The 13,929-nt window shown below is 31.8% G+C and overlaps 2 protein-coding genes across 2 annotated transcripts; one reads left to right on the top strand and one right to left on the bottom strand.

Moving 5' to 3' along the window:
- The first annotated feature begins 980 nt into the window (after positions 1 to 980).
- Positions 981 to 9,845, top strand: LOC108342049 (axial regulator YABBY 4). Its single transcript, XM_017579754.2, has 7 exons — positions 981 to 1,112; positions 1,199 to 1,333; positions 1,595 to 1,721; positions 1,806 to 1,854; positions 1,956 to 2,031; positions 2,103 to 2,198; positions 9,225 to 9,845. Exons 1-7 carry the CDS (start codon positions 1,032 to 1,034, stop codon positions 9,279 to 9,281), a joined length of 621 nt encoding a protein of 206 aa, XP_017435243.1. The 5' UTR covers positions 981 to 1,031; the 3' UTR covers positions 9,282 to 9,845.
- A 259-nt stretch (positions 9,846 to 10,104) lies between these two features.
- Positions 10,105 to 11,325, bottom strand: LOC108339991 (uncharacterized). The gene is made up of 4 exons (XM_017577225.2): positions 11,101 to 11,325; positions 10,845 to 10,950; positions 10,636 to 10,713; positions 10,105 to 10,473 (listed from the first exon to the last, which is right to left on the bottom strand). The coding sequence occupies exons 1-4, from the start codon at positions 11,164 to 11,166 to the stop codon at positions 10,415 to 10,417; spliced, it is 309 nt and encodes a 102-aa protein (XP_017432714.1). The 5' UTR covers positions 11,167 to 11,325; the 3' UTR covers positions 10,105 to 10,414.
- Positions 11,326 to 13,929: the final 2,604 nt, after the last annotated feature.

The raw sequence follows: 13,929 nt of genomic DNA, 5'->3' as shown, positions 1-13,929 counted from the left end.
TGTTTGAAACTCATTTTTAATCTATCTTGGCTCAACTAATCTTTAAAATGACACTATCTTGTAAGTTGCATTCAAAAGAAAGAAATATTATTTATTTGTGGATTTATTTGAGTATCTTGAGTATAAAACTATTTCTTTTAATTTTTATTTGTAAGAGTTTTCTTTCATATGACTAATTTTTACTGTGCTTATATTCTAGGGTAAAATATATTTTTAATTTTTAAACTTTGATCCAAATTTAAATTTTGTCTATATTTCAAATTTTGATATAATTTTATTTTTAAATTTAAAAAAAAAATATAGTTATTCTAATCCAACTATATTATTTTTTTACTTGTTAAACTTATTTTAGGACGACGTTTAAGTTATTTACATTAATTTAACAAGTTCTAACTGTTAAATTAAAATATCATTTAACAAACCGAACAAATATTTTTTTGTTAATTTAAAAAAAATTATATATACCTTAATTTTTAAAATTTGAAAATCAAAATATATCAAAATTTGAAATAGAAACGAATTTTAATTTCGCATCTTAAAATAAAAATATATTTAATTTTATATTTTGTTTTGAAGAGACTCATGTTTCTTGGGCAACTTGTTCTTATTTTCCACTTATTGCCATAGATGAGTCACAAACTATATTTGTTCATTATTCATGAGTTTTGGTTTAGTTAACCATTGATTATTCCATCCACTTTTGAATAAAATATATATAATTTGTCAAATTTAAATATCACCTTTAAATTAGAAATGATCATAAACGATGTTCTTATAAGGGAGTGACTGTAATTTTGGCCCTGAACCTCTAAATATCATGAAAGGTTTGAAAAACGTAAAGTCTCGTGGTACTTAGCGTGAATGTTGGAGTGCATTCCGGCAATAAAAATCAGCATTTAAGTACCCCTACCTCAAATCATTAAAGGGAGAGAGAAATTATCACTTTCAGCTATAAATTCTTACTTGTGTACAGTGAGCTACATCTTCAATCTCTCTCTTTCTCAAACACTTCAAACACATGCACGACAACCATGTCAACACTGAACCATCTTTTCGATCTTCCAGAACAGATATGCTACGTAGAATGTGGATTCTGCACCACAATATTAATGGTAACGAGTTCTCTAAAGACCTTACTGATTGCTTTTAATTATTCTTTTTCGTATTTCTGTTTCCAATTCAATGTTGTGAGGTGCAGGTAAGCGTCCCATGCAGCAGTTTATCAACGGTGGTGACAGTCAGATGCGGCCACTGCACAAGCCTTCTCTCTGTTAATATGAACAAAACTTCCTTTGTCCCTTTCCAGCTTCGTGCTTCTCTTTCTCATGTTGAGGTCATCTTCGTTACCTTTCAATTCTTTATTTCTAGAAGTAGCACAATGACCCACATATTTACCTTTTTAACTTCAAAAAAGTTGTCAAATTTTATGTTAGAATGTCTTGTAGCATCTAAGAAGAAACAAAAACTATAGGTAAAGAATGGGTTTTTTGTGCGCTTTTTATGTGCATATATGAAAACATGACATATTTAAACCTTATTTTTAACTTCAAGGGGATTAAATTTGAATGCATTTGTGAATATTCTCATTCTGCAGCCAAACGAAGGTAGTTCAGAAGATGGTGCAGCCTGCAAGACTTTGAAGAACTATAGTTCATCCGTAGTAACCTATTCTGATTGTGAGGAAGAGAACACGCCTCAAACTTCCAGCGTTGTGAATAAACGTACGTAAAAACTTTGATAAATATTACTAAGCTTGAAGCAAGTTTTGTTAATTTATTCATTTTTTCATGTTGGAATGTTTTCAGCCCCAGAGAAGAGACAGAGGACACCATCTGCTTATAACTGCTTCATCAAGTAATGTTTTAACAGCACAAAGTTGTGTGCATAGACTACAAAAGAAACCATAAATTCAAAACTAGGAATAATTCTAACACTAATATTAGTTAAATATGCAGAGAAGAGATTAAAAGGCTAAAAGCTGAAAACCCTAAAATGGCCCACAGAGAAGCTTTCAGCACTGCGGCAAAAAATGTAAGGCTTTTGACAGTAAGTTGTGGTGAAGAAAGGTACTTTTGTTTATGTTTGCTTTTGGTGATTTTTAGTGGGCCAATTTCCCCCCTTCTCACTGCAAAGGAGAAGCAGACAGCTGTAAAATTCTGCATCTGGATTGCCATGTAGAGTCTCCCAATGCTTCCCAGGTAAAACCAAATCATTTTTTTTCAGTGATAATAAAAAGGAAAAATATTCATGCAAATCCAAAATATTCACCAACTCTTAATATATATTTATATAAGGAATACAAGTTATAAATTTATAAGTATATAATGTGTGTGATATGGGAAGAGAGATAAAAAAATAAGCAATTTTTCATAATAAACTGTAATGTAACTTTCATATATAATTTGTTATAAATGATATTTTATGCGAGTTTCATAAAATATATATAAAGGAAATATTTTATAATTTAATTTCTAATAAAACACAATGTTTTATAATAATTTTCATACCAAAACATTTTATAAAAGGTAATTTCTCCAACAATGATATATTTGGTAAATATTTAGTTATTACGAAGTTCAATAAAAATTATTCTAATATCAAGTCTATTAATAAGTAAAATATAATAGTATATAAATAAAAATGATTTTTTCTATTTTTCTTTATTTTTTTCTTATTCAAATGATTTTTTTTTTCATTCGATCCAAACACATGTGTTTGAATAGGAGCTGATTTGTTTTGGCAGTGTGTATGTAGTGTCAATTTATCCAACAGAGAAATAGTACAATTACTTAATAAGACTTATTAATTATTTCAGTAGAAAAGACTTATCATCATCACACTCGTCTATCATAGTCAGATGTAACTGTTTATTTATTATAAAAACATTCTATACTATTATTATTATTATTATTATTATTATTATTATTATTATTATTATTATTATTATTATTATTATTATTATTATTATTATTATTGCATTACAAAAAAAAGGAAAAACCTCCGGAAAAATTACTAGCGTTTCTATAAAACCTCCCAAATTTACAAACCTCTAAACTTACCGGAGGTTTGAGTAACAGCTGTGTATTTATACACGTTATTATAACCTTTATTAATAAAATACCGTTAAAATTACAATTTTTCTAAATAATATTAAATAAATCTAGCAATATATATTAACATAATTTATTCATCAACTGATTTGTCTTTTTAATAAGTTTATTTTACATATTTTTTTATATTTTTAAAGAGTCAATTTTATTATTATATTTTCATAAAAATTTATTATTTACATTTTTATAAACATTTTTATTTTTAAAGTTTTCAAATTATTTCTCACATTTATTTTATTTAATATAAACTTAAAAATATTTATATTTTCTTTAAATTTTTAAATCTCGTAAACACATAGACAAACATAATCCATGTATAACGAATTGTTTATTACAAAAGCATTCTACATTGTTATTACATTACAGAAAAAAAGTGTTTACATGTTTCTACTTAGACTTAATTTTAATTCATGTATGAGGTTAACATGAGAATAGTCTTGAAGAAAAAAATGTATACTATATACTCTCATGACCACATCAATATAATATACCTACACTTTGAAGATGTTGTCAAAGTTATTCTTGAAAAAGAATCCAAGTGAAAAAAGTAAAGAAAAAGGGGAGGAGAGTTCAAAGTAAGCAAAAGCTTTGATGATGATTCGAGGTAGATCAATAAATGTGACTAGTGGGAGTTTAACTCATGATAGATCAAAGTCTCTAAGTAAGAAGTATACCAAATGCTAGCATTAAGGCAAAAGAGAAATTTTAGAGGAAGATTGTTTTCATATAAAGAATGGATAAAAGAACTTTAAAGAATCAAGTTCACAAGGTTGTGTTGCAAATACCTTAGAAGACGGAGATATTTTAGTGAGTGATGTAGAAATTAGTTCTAATAATGGAAAACAATTACAAGATAAGTGGATAGTAGAGTCAAGTGTAACTTATCACATGACTTCAAATTGATATTGGCTTTACACTTATAAATCAATCTTAGGTGGATCAATGTTCATGGAAAATGACCATGCCTTAAAACTCACTACGTCAATACCGTCAAAATAAAAAAGTAAGATGATATTGTACACATAGTTTAAGGAGTATACCATGTGAAGAACTTCAAGAATAATCTATTTTTTATCAAACAATTAGATAACCTTGAGCGTAAGATCCATACTAAAGGTGAGATCTTAATTGATAGTAATGAAAGACGAGAAGATTGTGAGCAATTTGCATGTGGTTTTGGGAGATGCATTGTAAGAAGAAAATACAACAATTATTGCATCAACAAGTCAAATGGAAGTGATGATGATGTGTCATTATAGAGTGTCATATGTTAGAGCGAGGTATGAAAATATTTGTAGAACATAATCTCTTGTCTAGGCTCAAAATGGTTAGTTTACCCTCTTACAAGCATTATGTGATAAACAAGTAACATAAATTGAAGTTTGCTAGCATGTATACTAGATGCAGACAAATATCATACTTAATTTATTATAATGTTTGGGAATCACTATTATAATCTCTCGAAGGCGAAAAATATGTTGTATCATTTATTAATGATTATTCTAGGGGATTTTTTATATACCCTATCAAAATAAAGTTAGATGTGTTTCTAGTATTTAAGAAATTCAAAGCATGAGTAGAGCTTGAAATTGAAAAAGGAATTAAGTGTGAGAGGAAAAATAATGCAGGAAAATATGTAAATGGAGATTTTTTTTAGCATTCTAAAAGTAAGAAGTTATTAAGAGACCACTTTTTATTCCACGTACACCTCAACAAAATGATGTGATACAACACTTTTGGACTAGAACAAGAATTATGCTAAGAATAGGAAGAGTGACAAATTCTTTATAGGTAGTTAAATTTATTTATTACGTGATAAATTGATCACTATGAAAGGTTTGAAAGCACTTTTGGAAATCTCGAATGGCAAACCAACTCATTGTTCTTCCTTACATGTATTAGGTTGTCCTATGTATGTGATGTATAACTCCACAAAAGAGTAAAGTTGTGCCTAAAATCCAAAAAATGTGTATATTTGGATTATGCTAATAATATGAAAGAGTATCACCTATAGGATCCTATTACCTATAAGGTGGTTTTAGAGATGTAGTCTTTGCAAAAAAATAAACTACAAAATGAACAAATAAATTACATCTTCCCAAAGGATACTACCATAGCATATACAAGGAATATGCCTTTTGACAATTTTTCTTATTGAACAAGAGCATGAAGAATAAGAGTCAAATGAGATTAGTAATGGAGGATTTTGATGGTCCACAAGAGGAAAGGTTAAACTATCTTGGCACTCACAATTTGTTATAACAAGCTATGATTTGTATTGTCTTCTAAATGAAGGAGAGTCTTTAACTTTTCAAGTGATGTAAGTGTTTTAGATACTTCTTTGTTGATGATAGTGTTGCAAGAAAAAATAGAGGTTGCTTATGGAAACAATACATGAGAGTTTATTGAGCTCCAAAATGTAGAAAAATCATTAGTTTCAAATGGGCATATAAGATCGAATGAGATAACAATGATCAAGTGGAACAATATCGTGCTACATTGAAAATAATGGAGTATGCTAAAAAAGAAGGCATTTTAGTGAGATATTCTTGCTAATTGTTAGATTGACAATAATTAGAGTTTTTTTGGCCTTGTGTATTGCATTTGTTTTATATCTTAAGCATTTGGATGTAAAAATTACTTTTTATTCATTAAAAACTTGAATTATATATATATATATATGATGCAACCAAAAGACTTTAAGGAACTAGAAAACTTTGTAAATGTCAATTGTTGGTACAAGAGATTTGATTCCTCTATTAGAAGTCTTGGTTACAAAATATTGAATTTAGACCATTATACCTATTAATAAGTTTGATGAGAATTATTTCATCATCCTATTATTCTATGTGGATGATATATTAGAGGTAGGCTCCGATAAAGTTCAAATAAAAGAATTGATGGCATAATTGGCTTGAAAGTTTGATATGACAAACTTGAGACCAACAAATAAGATTTTTGGGTTGCAAATTTACCTAAGACAAAAATATGAGAAGATTTGACTTTCTCAAAATAATTACTTACTATAATTCTTGTGGCGCTTTAACATGTAAGGTTGCAAACCAATTTATACCCTCATTTCATATCAATTGTAGGTTATTCTCAATTATGAGTCCTAGAAATGAAACAAAGAGAATGAAAATGTTTCAAGTGGATAAAAGCCTTATTATGACATGATTTGTACAAGATTAGACAATGCATAAATAATGAGAGTGATTACAAGTTCATTGCAAATCTTGGTAGAGAGCATTATAGTGTTGTTAAGAGAACCCTTATATAATACATCAAAAGAACCTTAAGTGTTGCATTATGTTTTGAATTATCAAAATTAGTTGTCAAATGCTATGTTAATTCAAATTTTTATAAAAGAATATTCACTATTGACTATATGTTTACACTTATAATAGAGACGAGAAGTTGGCATCCACTTTGTAAGATGTTGTAGCTTTGTCTCGTTGGAACATGATAACTACTCAAGCATGCAAAAAAAGTTATTTGGATTCAAAACTTAAGAATGATGAACTTGAATACAAACAACAAAAACTTGTTATATATTATAACAATCGGAATATGTTGAGCATTGCAAGAAATCATATATTGTATTTTAGGATAAAACACATAGGTATACACTAGGGCTTCATTCCAAAAGTGATGAAAGAAATGAAGTGTGAATATGAAAAATATTCACACTAACAAAAACCTATAAGATACTATGACAAAGTAATTAATATTGATAACTTTATGAGTTTATATGAATTGATACTAATGTGGTGTCGAAAAAATAAACAACATAATAGCAAGATTAAAATAGGGTACGAGAATTTGACTAATTTCACCAAAATAAGTTTTTTTTTTAATTATTGTTATAATTGTTTTTTGTAATTCTAAGAGAGAAGGTTATTGTTTTCTAATGGTTTAATGTCACCAGAAGTCCTTCTTTTTGTCCAAAATCTTAAATAGATCCCTTTTCTTTTCGGCGTATCAATTGGGTCCTTTTTATTGTTAATTTGATTCAATTAGAGGTCTGCCGTCAAATCCAGCAAACGGCCGTTTAATAATTGGTAACGTGGCATGCTCACTTAAATGTGTATTGACATGTGGCATTAAAATTGATTTTTGTTTTAAAAAAAATTAAGGAGAGAGGTGATACTAGATGGAGTGAAGGGCAAAGGTGGAAAAATTAAAACTTTTTAGGGCTTCTATGAGCAGGCAAGCTTGAAACTCACAGAAGCAACAGCTGACTTCCATCTCTTGCAGACAGAAGTATGGCGGAAGAAGGAGGAAGTTGGTAGCCATGAAAGCACCCTCTCTAAGAGATCTTCATTAAGGTCATCCAGAGAAAAGTCATTCAAGTGTAAAAAGTCTTCATTTTATGGAGACTTTCTTTTCCAACTGTGTTCCATTGGCCAAAAATTTAGAGTAAACAACTGCAGAAACAACCAAAGTGTTAAGACGTTATAAAAAAATCAATCTTTTCACTTTAATAGCTTTTATCAATCATAAACACCAATTAATGTGAATTAAGACTTTCAACTTAAATGGGTAACGACAAAAGTTGTTTATCTGCACCCAAAAAGATCAAAACTTTTCCTATCTTTCTCCAACCCCTGAATTTGCAAGGCTCGTTCTTGAATTTTGATAAGTTGAAACCCGTCCCGCACCCGCTCCACTCATAAAAAGAAAAAACCTCACAAGCTATACTTTAGAAACAAACATGAAACCAGAGACTTCAAAATCCAAAGAAATTTTCCTCTTTTCCCTTTCTGACTAACCCTATTAGCAGAAATCCACGTACAAGAAAAGAAAATGGTAGAAAGAATCACTCTAGACATTAGAAGAAAGAGTGAGTAAGCAGCAAAGAGCAGAAGAATAATAATGACTAAAGAACAAAAAATCAAGGGTTTTCTCCTTCTACCACCGCATATGCAATGGGCAATCGAACATACAACGCGATTTTTCCCCTTCACACGAACCGTAATAATAACAACCTTTCCCCTAATTAAAGGTGACAACCCTAAAAATTTTTAATTTTTCCACCATATCCTCGTTGCTGGAATCCAACATAACCGACCCGGAGCTCCTCTTCAAGCTCTCGCTACGCGTCGCCATTGACGAGCTCTCCAAGCTCTCCAACTTCCCTTCCAAGCTCCGTGCCAATGCAGAACACGATGCGCGTCTGCAGAAGGCGATCAACGTCTACAGTTCCGTCATCGGTGACGCGCTGGACCGCCTCAACGACTCCATCTCCGCGCTCGGAACCGTCACCGGAAGGATTGTTTCTTCGACGAGCGTCAACAATGTGGAGATGTAGCTTAGCGCGATGCTCACTAAAAAAATTTAATTTTTCCACCTTTGCCCTTCACTCCATCTGATATCACCTCTCTCCTTAATTTTTTTTTAAAACAAAAATCAATTTTAATGCCACATGTCATTACACATTTAAGTGAGCATGCCACGTTACCCATTATTAAACGGCCGTTTGCTGAATTTGACGGCAGACCTCTAATTGAATCAAATTAACAATAAAAAGGACCCAATTGATACGCCGAAAAGAAAAGGAATCTATTTAAGATTTTGGACAAAAAAAAGGACTTCTGGTGACATTAAACCTTTTCTAATTGAAGTTAGAAAAAGATATAATAAAATTACATTATAGTCTATTATATTTTTTCTCTCTATTCATCTTTTTATTTTAGTTGAGTTCTTTCATTATTACTTTCTTACTCAGTATTTAATATTTAAGACCAATTTAAGTGGAAGTACAGGCAACAAAAACATGTTTTTCCCAGTATTATTATTAGAAGCATTTATGCACGCAATTGATTTACGATGCTTATGTTAGAGAATGGTTTTAATAATGGAATGTACTGAAAGAAGATCTTTGACCAAGAAATCATAACTTTTGCCAGTAACTGTAACTCTGCTAAAAAAGAATAGCAATATTGTATATAAAAAAAATGCCATTCTCGTAATGTGATTATATTAGTCACGGTCCCCACGCTGTACCGTATATGTAATGTAGTGAATTTCTAAGGTAATGTAAGCCTACCCTGTTTATAATACAGTACTTTTGCCAGAGTGCATATGACTTAACTTCATTTGTGAAACTTTAAGGTCAACAAAGAAGGCCAAGGTTTCCGTGGAAGAAAGGTTCCAAGGAATTCTGTCTAATCAAGGACACCTTTCGAGTGAAGGCTCAGCACACATCACAACAATCTGTTTTCTGTCTTAAAGCTGAAGTTGCCACTGCATCGAATGAAAACGAGTTGAGTACTCTAGATAGCTAACAATTTGAAACCTGAAACTTCAATTTTGTTTTCACACTCGCTTTACACCTGTGCTATCTCTCTTACTTTCCCATATCGTATCTTATTGTGACTTTACATTTAACTCATTTACATGGTGTAAATGATGGAGTATACTTCCCAAAAGAGTGTGAATGATAAAACATTCCTTATCTTTTAGACTTTAACCTTTAGAAAGTGTCTTGTAGTACTGATTCTTAGTTTTGACTGACACCCTTTTCTGATCCAACATATCAACATCATTTTTTTCAGGATCACACAAATGTTTATTGGTCAAGTGAAAATTTCTCCATATATATCTCTAATTGTGTTTGGATTGGTGGTTTGAATCTAGTTGAGAATAAAATTAAGGTGAAATTACAATAAAAAAAGTATTTGTTGCTTTAGAAAATCACTGTGATGTCAATGGAGTTACCAAATCTGCAGTAACACAATCAGCTGGTTGCCAAGGTGTAATTTGTTTGAGTCCAAAACTGGCAGAAAAAACCGAAAATTATTACTACTAACTTTTACCAAAAGGCTCTACACTTAAGTTTGGTACATTTGAATTAACTGTCAAAATTATACAAGTAGCAATAACAGATTTCTGGCAATCATAATGCTAGAAATAAGGATAACACAGACACCAAAAAAAGAAAAAATAAAACTAAGAAATCTAACCTGAAATTGGAAAATCACACAAAAAGAAATGTAAAAGACTTTAATCACATATTGCATTCTTATACACCAAAAGTTAAACCTAATGCGACTATGGTACAATTTTATTCTTTAATGCTTCCCAGAAAAGCATCTTGTATTAAAGAACTACACACGCTATATGTGGCAAGAAGAAGAGTCTGCACCCACAAACCATTAGAGAGGGAAGCCCACAAAATTAGGCTTAGTAACTTTATTGCAATGATTAGTCATTGCTAATATTTCCCTGATCCATCTTTCACTAAATGGTAACAGAGAAATCTAGCTCACTTTTCCCTTGTAGGATTACTCATGAGCCTACATTCACTTCATCTTCCAGTGCTTTCTTCTAGCCAATTTTGATGCCCTTTGAAAATATCTACCTGAAAGGAAAAAAACCAGAACTGATATCATTATACTGGTGATAACTATTGCAGCCTAATCATAGAAAAGGTTAATGGTCATAAAATCTTGATAATTAGTTTATATGTTCATACACGTCTCAGTTCAAAAGATGAAACACATCTTAGTTCAAAGGATCTTACTTATGGATGGTCTGGGAGTGACAACCTGCAAATATTCTCTAAAGAATTCCCTGTTCTCCTTTTGCAACTCTTTCCACACTGCACAAAATAACACAGTTTAATCCACACGATCAAGCCGTCTAAGAAACACCAAGTGTAACACAGACAAGTGCTACTTTCTTCTGTTTTGAGAGCCTCCGACCTCAAACAAATCAAGTGAAGATAATGACCTGTAACAGTAACAAGTGGTTTAATCCCTGCATGTTCTGCCAGAGCCCTTATGCACTGTTCTTGACTCATGTGAAACAGCATGCACCTCTCAATGAGATTCTGAACCTGCATTATTTTCCATGCACGAAGGTTATTACTTGGAGCTTATAATAATATAAATAAGTAATCAAGGTAAAAATAGTCTTTAAAGTAAACTTTGTCAGTTCTATATATATAACATTATATCAGAAAAGGGCAGCGAGTAGAATATATTACCATCCTAATATAGCTATGTGGGTGGCAATACAAACAAGGAAGCGGGTATTGGTGACTGTGATGCATTGTGTTGGTGTAGCTAGTTATGGAAAAAACAAAGAGAATAAAGAAAGGAATAGAAGAAAGAAAACAAAGGGCAAAAGTACACGAGAATTAAGATATTTTTGATGGAGGGTTTTATATAGTAGAGAACATTCAAATTAGTGTAACATTGTCTTATCCACACATATCTAGAGTGAAGGGCCAAAATAGCTCGAGAAATCCTAACGATAGATTCACCTCATCTTTAAAGGGATAAGAGGAGTGGTGTTTCCCCGTCTTCCACTCTTTTTTCTCTCTTTTTCTTCTTTTTCTTAAAAGAGTGAATGTGTGCTATTTACGACAAATATGTGTACATGCCAACGACCACTTAAACTTGCAACCTCAAAATTCGATTATTGAAGTAGTAACCAAACATCTTATGATGTTTCTATTTAACGAAGAATCTCTTGTTATATATAAGAACTCATTAAACCAGTATTAGAACTGAGACTAACATATATTATGCAGTAATAAGTTGAAAATGATGACAGAAAAAGAAAAACGGATTAAAAGTGAAAGTAAATGCCTCATTTGTTGCGGCAACATTTGAAGGTCCTACGATCTTGAAAGAGGCATGTGGTCCTCGTCTAGATGCCACTTGCTTCGGTGTGAGTGAAACAATAGAGATGCAAATCACGACAAAAAGGGAAAAAAACAAAAGAAAAAAAGTGGAAATAATAACACTTGCTCCCGTGTTAGTGAAACGATAGATTCAAATCAACGTCAGAGTGAAAAACAACAAAAGAAAAGAAAAAAGTGTGAGGAATATGATTACTTGACCTCACCTGCTACTACAATTCAGGAAAAATCATATATTGAAAAATAAATAAAAGAGGTAAAAGATGTGAAATGCAATGGAACTGCGTGTTTGAATTTGGTCGCCAGAATATACTTTTATAGGTGGCTCAAAACCATATCCTATAACCAAAAGTTTACACTATACAAGTGGTAGGTACTCTTAAATGCGAATTAAAGTGGATGGGATTCAATCATTTGTGTGAATATTTTCTATTTAATTTGGATTGGAATTAATTTAAGCATATTTTTGGTACGAGAAAATTATGATTTTTGGAAATAATTCAAATTTATTTAGATTATTATAAATATTTTTTAAAATGTTTATGTAAGTTTAATTCAAATTAACAAACAAATTCATATTTTTAGTAAAAGCTTTGACAACTTATTATATTAAATCATTTGATAAAATTAATGCGATATGTTCATCGCGGTAGGACTCCCTTTTTTCTTAGTTCGTAAAAGTTTCAATTTTATCTCCATGAAAATAATTTTGTAAAAATCATAACAAAAGAATTCTCTACAAAAATTATTGGTTTAATGTCTCAATATGTTCCTATTTTTGTCCAAAATCTCAAATAGGACCCTTTCTTTTTTTGTGTCTCAATTAGGTCTTTATTTTTATAAAATCTAATCAAATAGGGCTTTTCCGTCAAATTGATCAGACGGCGTTAAGGAAGGTGATACGTGACACGCTGACGGTATAATTTTAATTGACATGGCATTGAAAAGGTGTGTGAAGTGTATTTTTTTAATTTTTGAATTAAAAAATAGAGTGCACATTAGGAAAATAAAATTTAAGTAAGGGTAAAGTTGAGATAATAGATGAGTTTTAGGGTTCTAGGAAACTTCATTCCCTTTCTCTTTGTTTCAGCGAGCAAGTTGCTAAGGTAGCACCTTTCTTTTCTTGAACCAAAAACTCCTGCAGTGGGAGTCTGGCGATGCACACAAGAAAATTCTTTCTCTTCCTCTTCTCGATTCTTCGTACCATGGTTGCAGCCTTGTGGGGGAGAAGATCTGATTGTCGTTTTCAGCAGTGGCGCGTTTCGCTTTAGATCTTGTTCCTCCTTTCGACCTTGTTCGAACTCGCGGAGTAGGAAGAGTAGACGTCTTCCTTCCTTCTCTTCTTCTTGGTTCTGCTAGGGGTTTTGTAGGTAGGGGATGAGCTTATCGGTGGCTAAGACACGAACCCTTCCACGTGGCACGGTGAGGGTGCGGTAGCGATGGCGTCCCCACAATGCTCTAAGCGTGGGCGTTCTCTGGGCGGTGGGGGTCGCGGAAGCTTTCCTCCTTCGAATCAACCCGCAATGGTGGACGTGGGTTCAGTTCTGACCGAGCCTATGTGCGAACGGCGTCGCAGTGGTGAGAGAAGACGACGACAATGCGTCAAGAGTGATCTCCGGCGACAACAGCGAGGGCGACTGATTGCCTTATCCGGCGACGACAACGTCAACGACGAGTTGTGATTGGGAAATTCTTGACTCTGCGATTTAGGGTTCCTTTTGTTATCTGATTTTGGAGATTAAGGTTTGCTGAAATTGGGAAATTAGGGATTCTCTGGTGTAATTGAAATTGCAATGTTTGAATTGGGATCTTGATTTCTATTTTCATTTTTGAGCTTCAAATTGATTTCTCAGTTGCTGGGTTGCACTTAATTTCTTTTTTTTTTCCACTTTGCCCTTTAAGTAAATCTGATTTCCCCTGTCTAAATCTGATTTCCCCTGTTTGCAATCTTTTTTAATACAAAATACAATTCAAACACGTTTATAATGCCACATCTAATTAAACAATATATTGTCTATTCCACGTAATTTAATATTAAACGGCCGTTTTCCCAATTTAACAGTAAGCCTGTAATTGATTCAATTCTACAAAAACAATGACCCAATTGAGACACCAAAAAAGAAAGGGTCTTATTTGAGATTCTGAACGAAAATAGGGATCTATTGAGAC

This window comes from Vigna angularis, chromosome 1 (genome assembly GCF_016808095.1).
Source record: "Vigna angularis cultivar LongXiaoDou No.4 chromosome 1, ASM1680809v1, whole genome shotgun sequence".
NCBI lineage: Eukaryota > Viridiplantae > Streptophyta > Magnoliopsida > Fabales > Fabaceae > Vigna > Vigna angularis.
Note: the sequence above shows the minus strand (reverse complement) of the source record. Positions and strands in the feature narration are given on the sequence as shown.

Excerpts from the sequence above, each read along its gene's own strand:
- LOC108342049 (XM_017579754.2), top strand. The coding sequence starts at position 1,032 with ATGTCAACACTGAACCATCTTTTCGATCTTCCAGAACAGATATGCTAC. Across the intron at positions 1,722-1,805 it reads TTCCAGCGTTGTGAATAAAC|CCCCAGAGAAGAGACAGAGG; the intron begins GTACGTAAAAAC and ends GAATGTTTTCAG. Across the intron at positions 2,199-9,224 it reads AGTCTCCCAATGCTTCCCAG|GTCAACAAAGAAGGCCAAGG; the intron begins GTAAAACCAAAT and ends TGAAACTTTAAG.
- LOC108339991 (XM_017577225.2), bottom strand. The coding sequence starts at position 11,166 with ATGCATCACAGTCACCAATACCCGCTTCCTTGTTTGTATTGCCACCCA. Across the intron at positions 10,951-11,100 it reads CACATAGCTATATTAGGATG|GTTCAGAATCTCATTGAGAG; the intron begins GTAATATATTCT and ends AAAATAATGCAG. Across the intron at positions 10,714-10,844 it reads ACCACTTGTTACTGTTACAG|TGTGGAAAGAGTTGCAAAAG; the intron begins GTCATTATCTTC and ends TATTTTGTGCAG.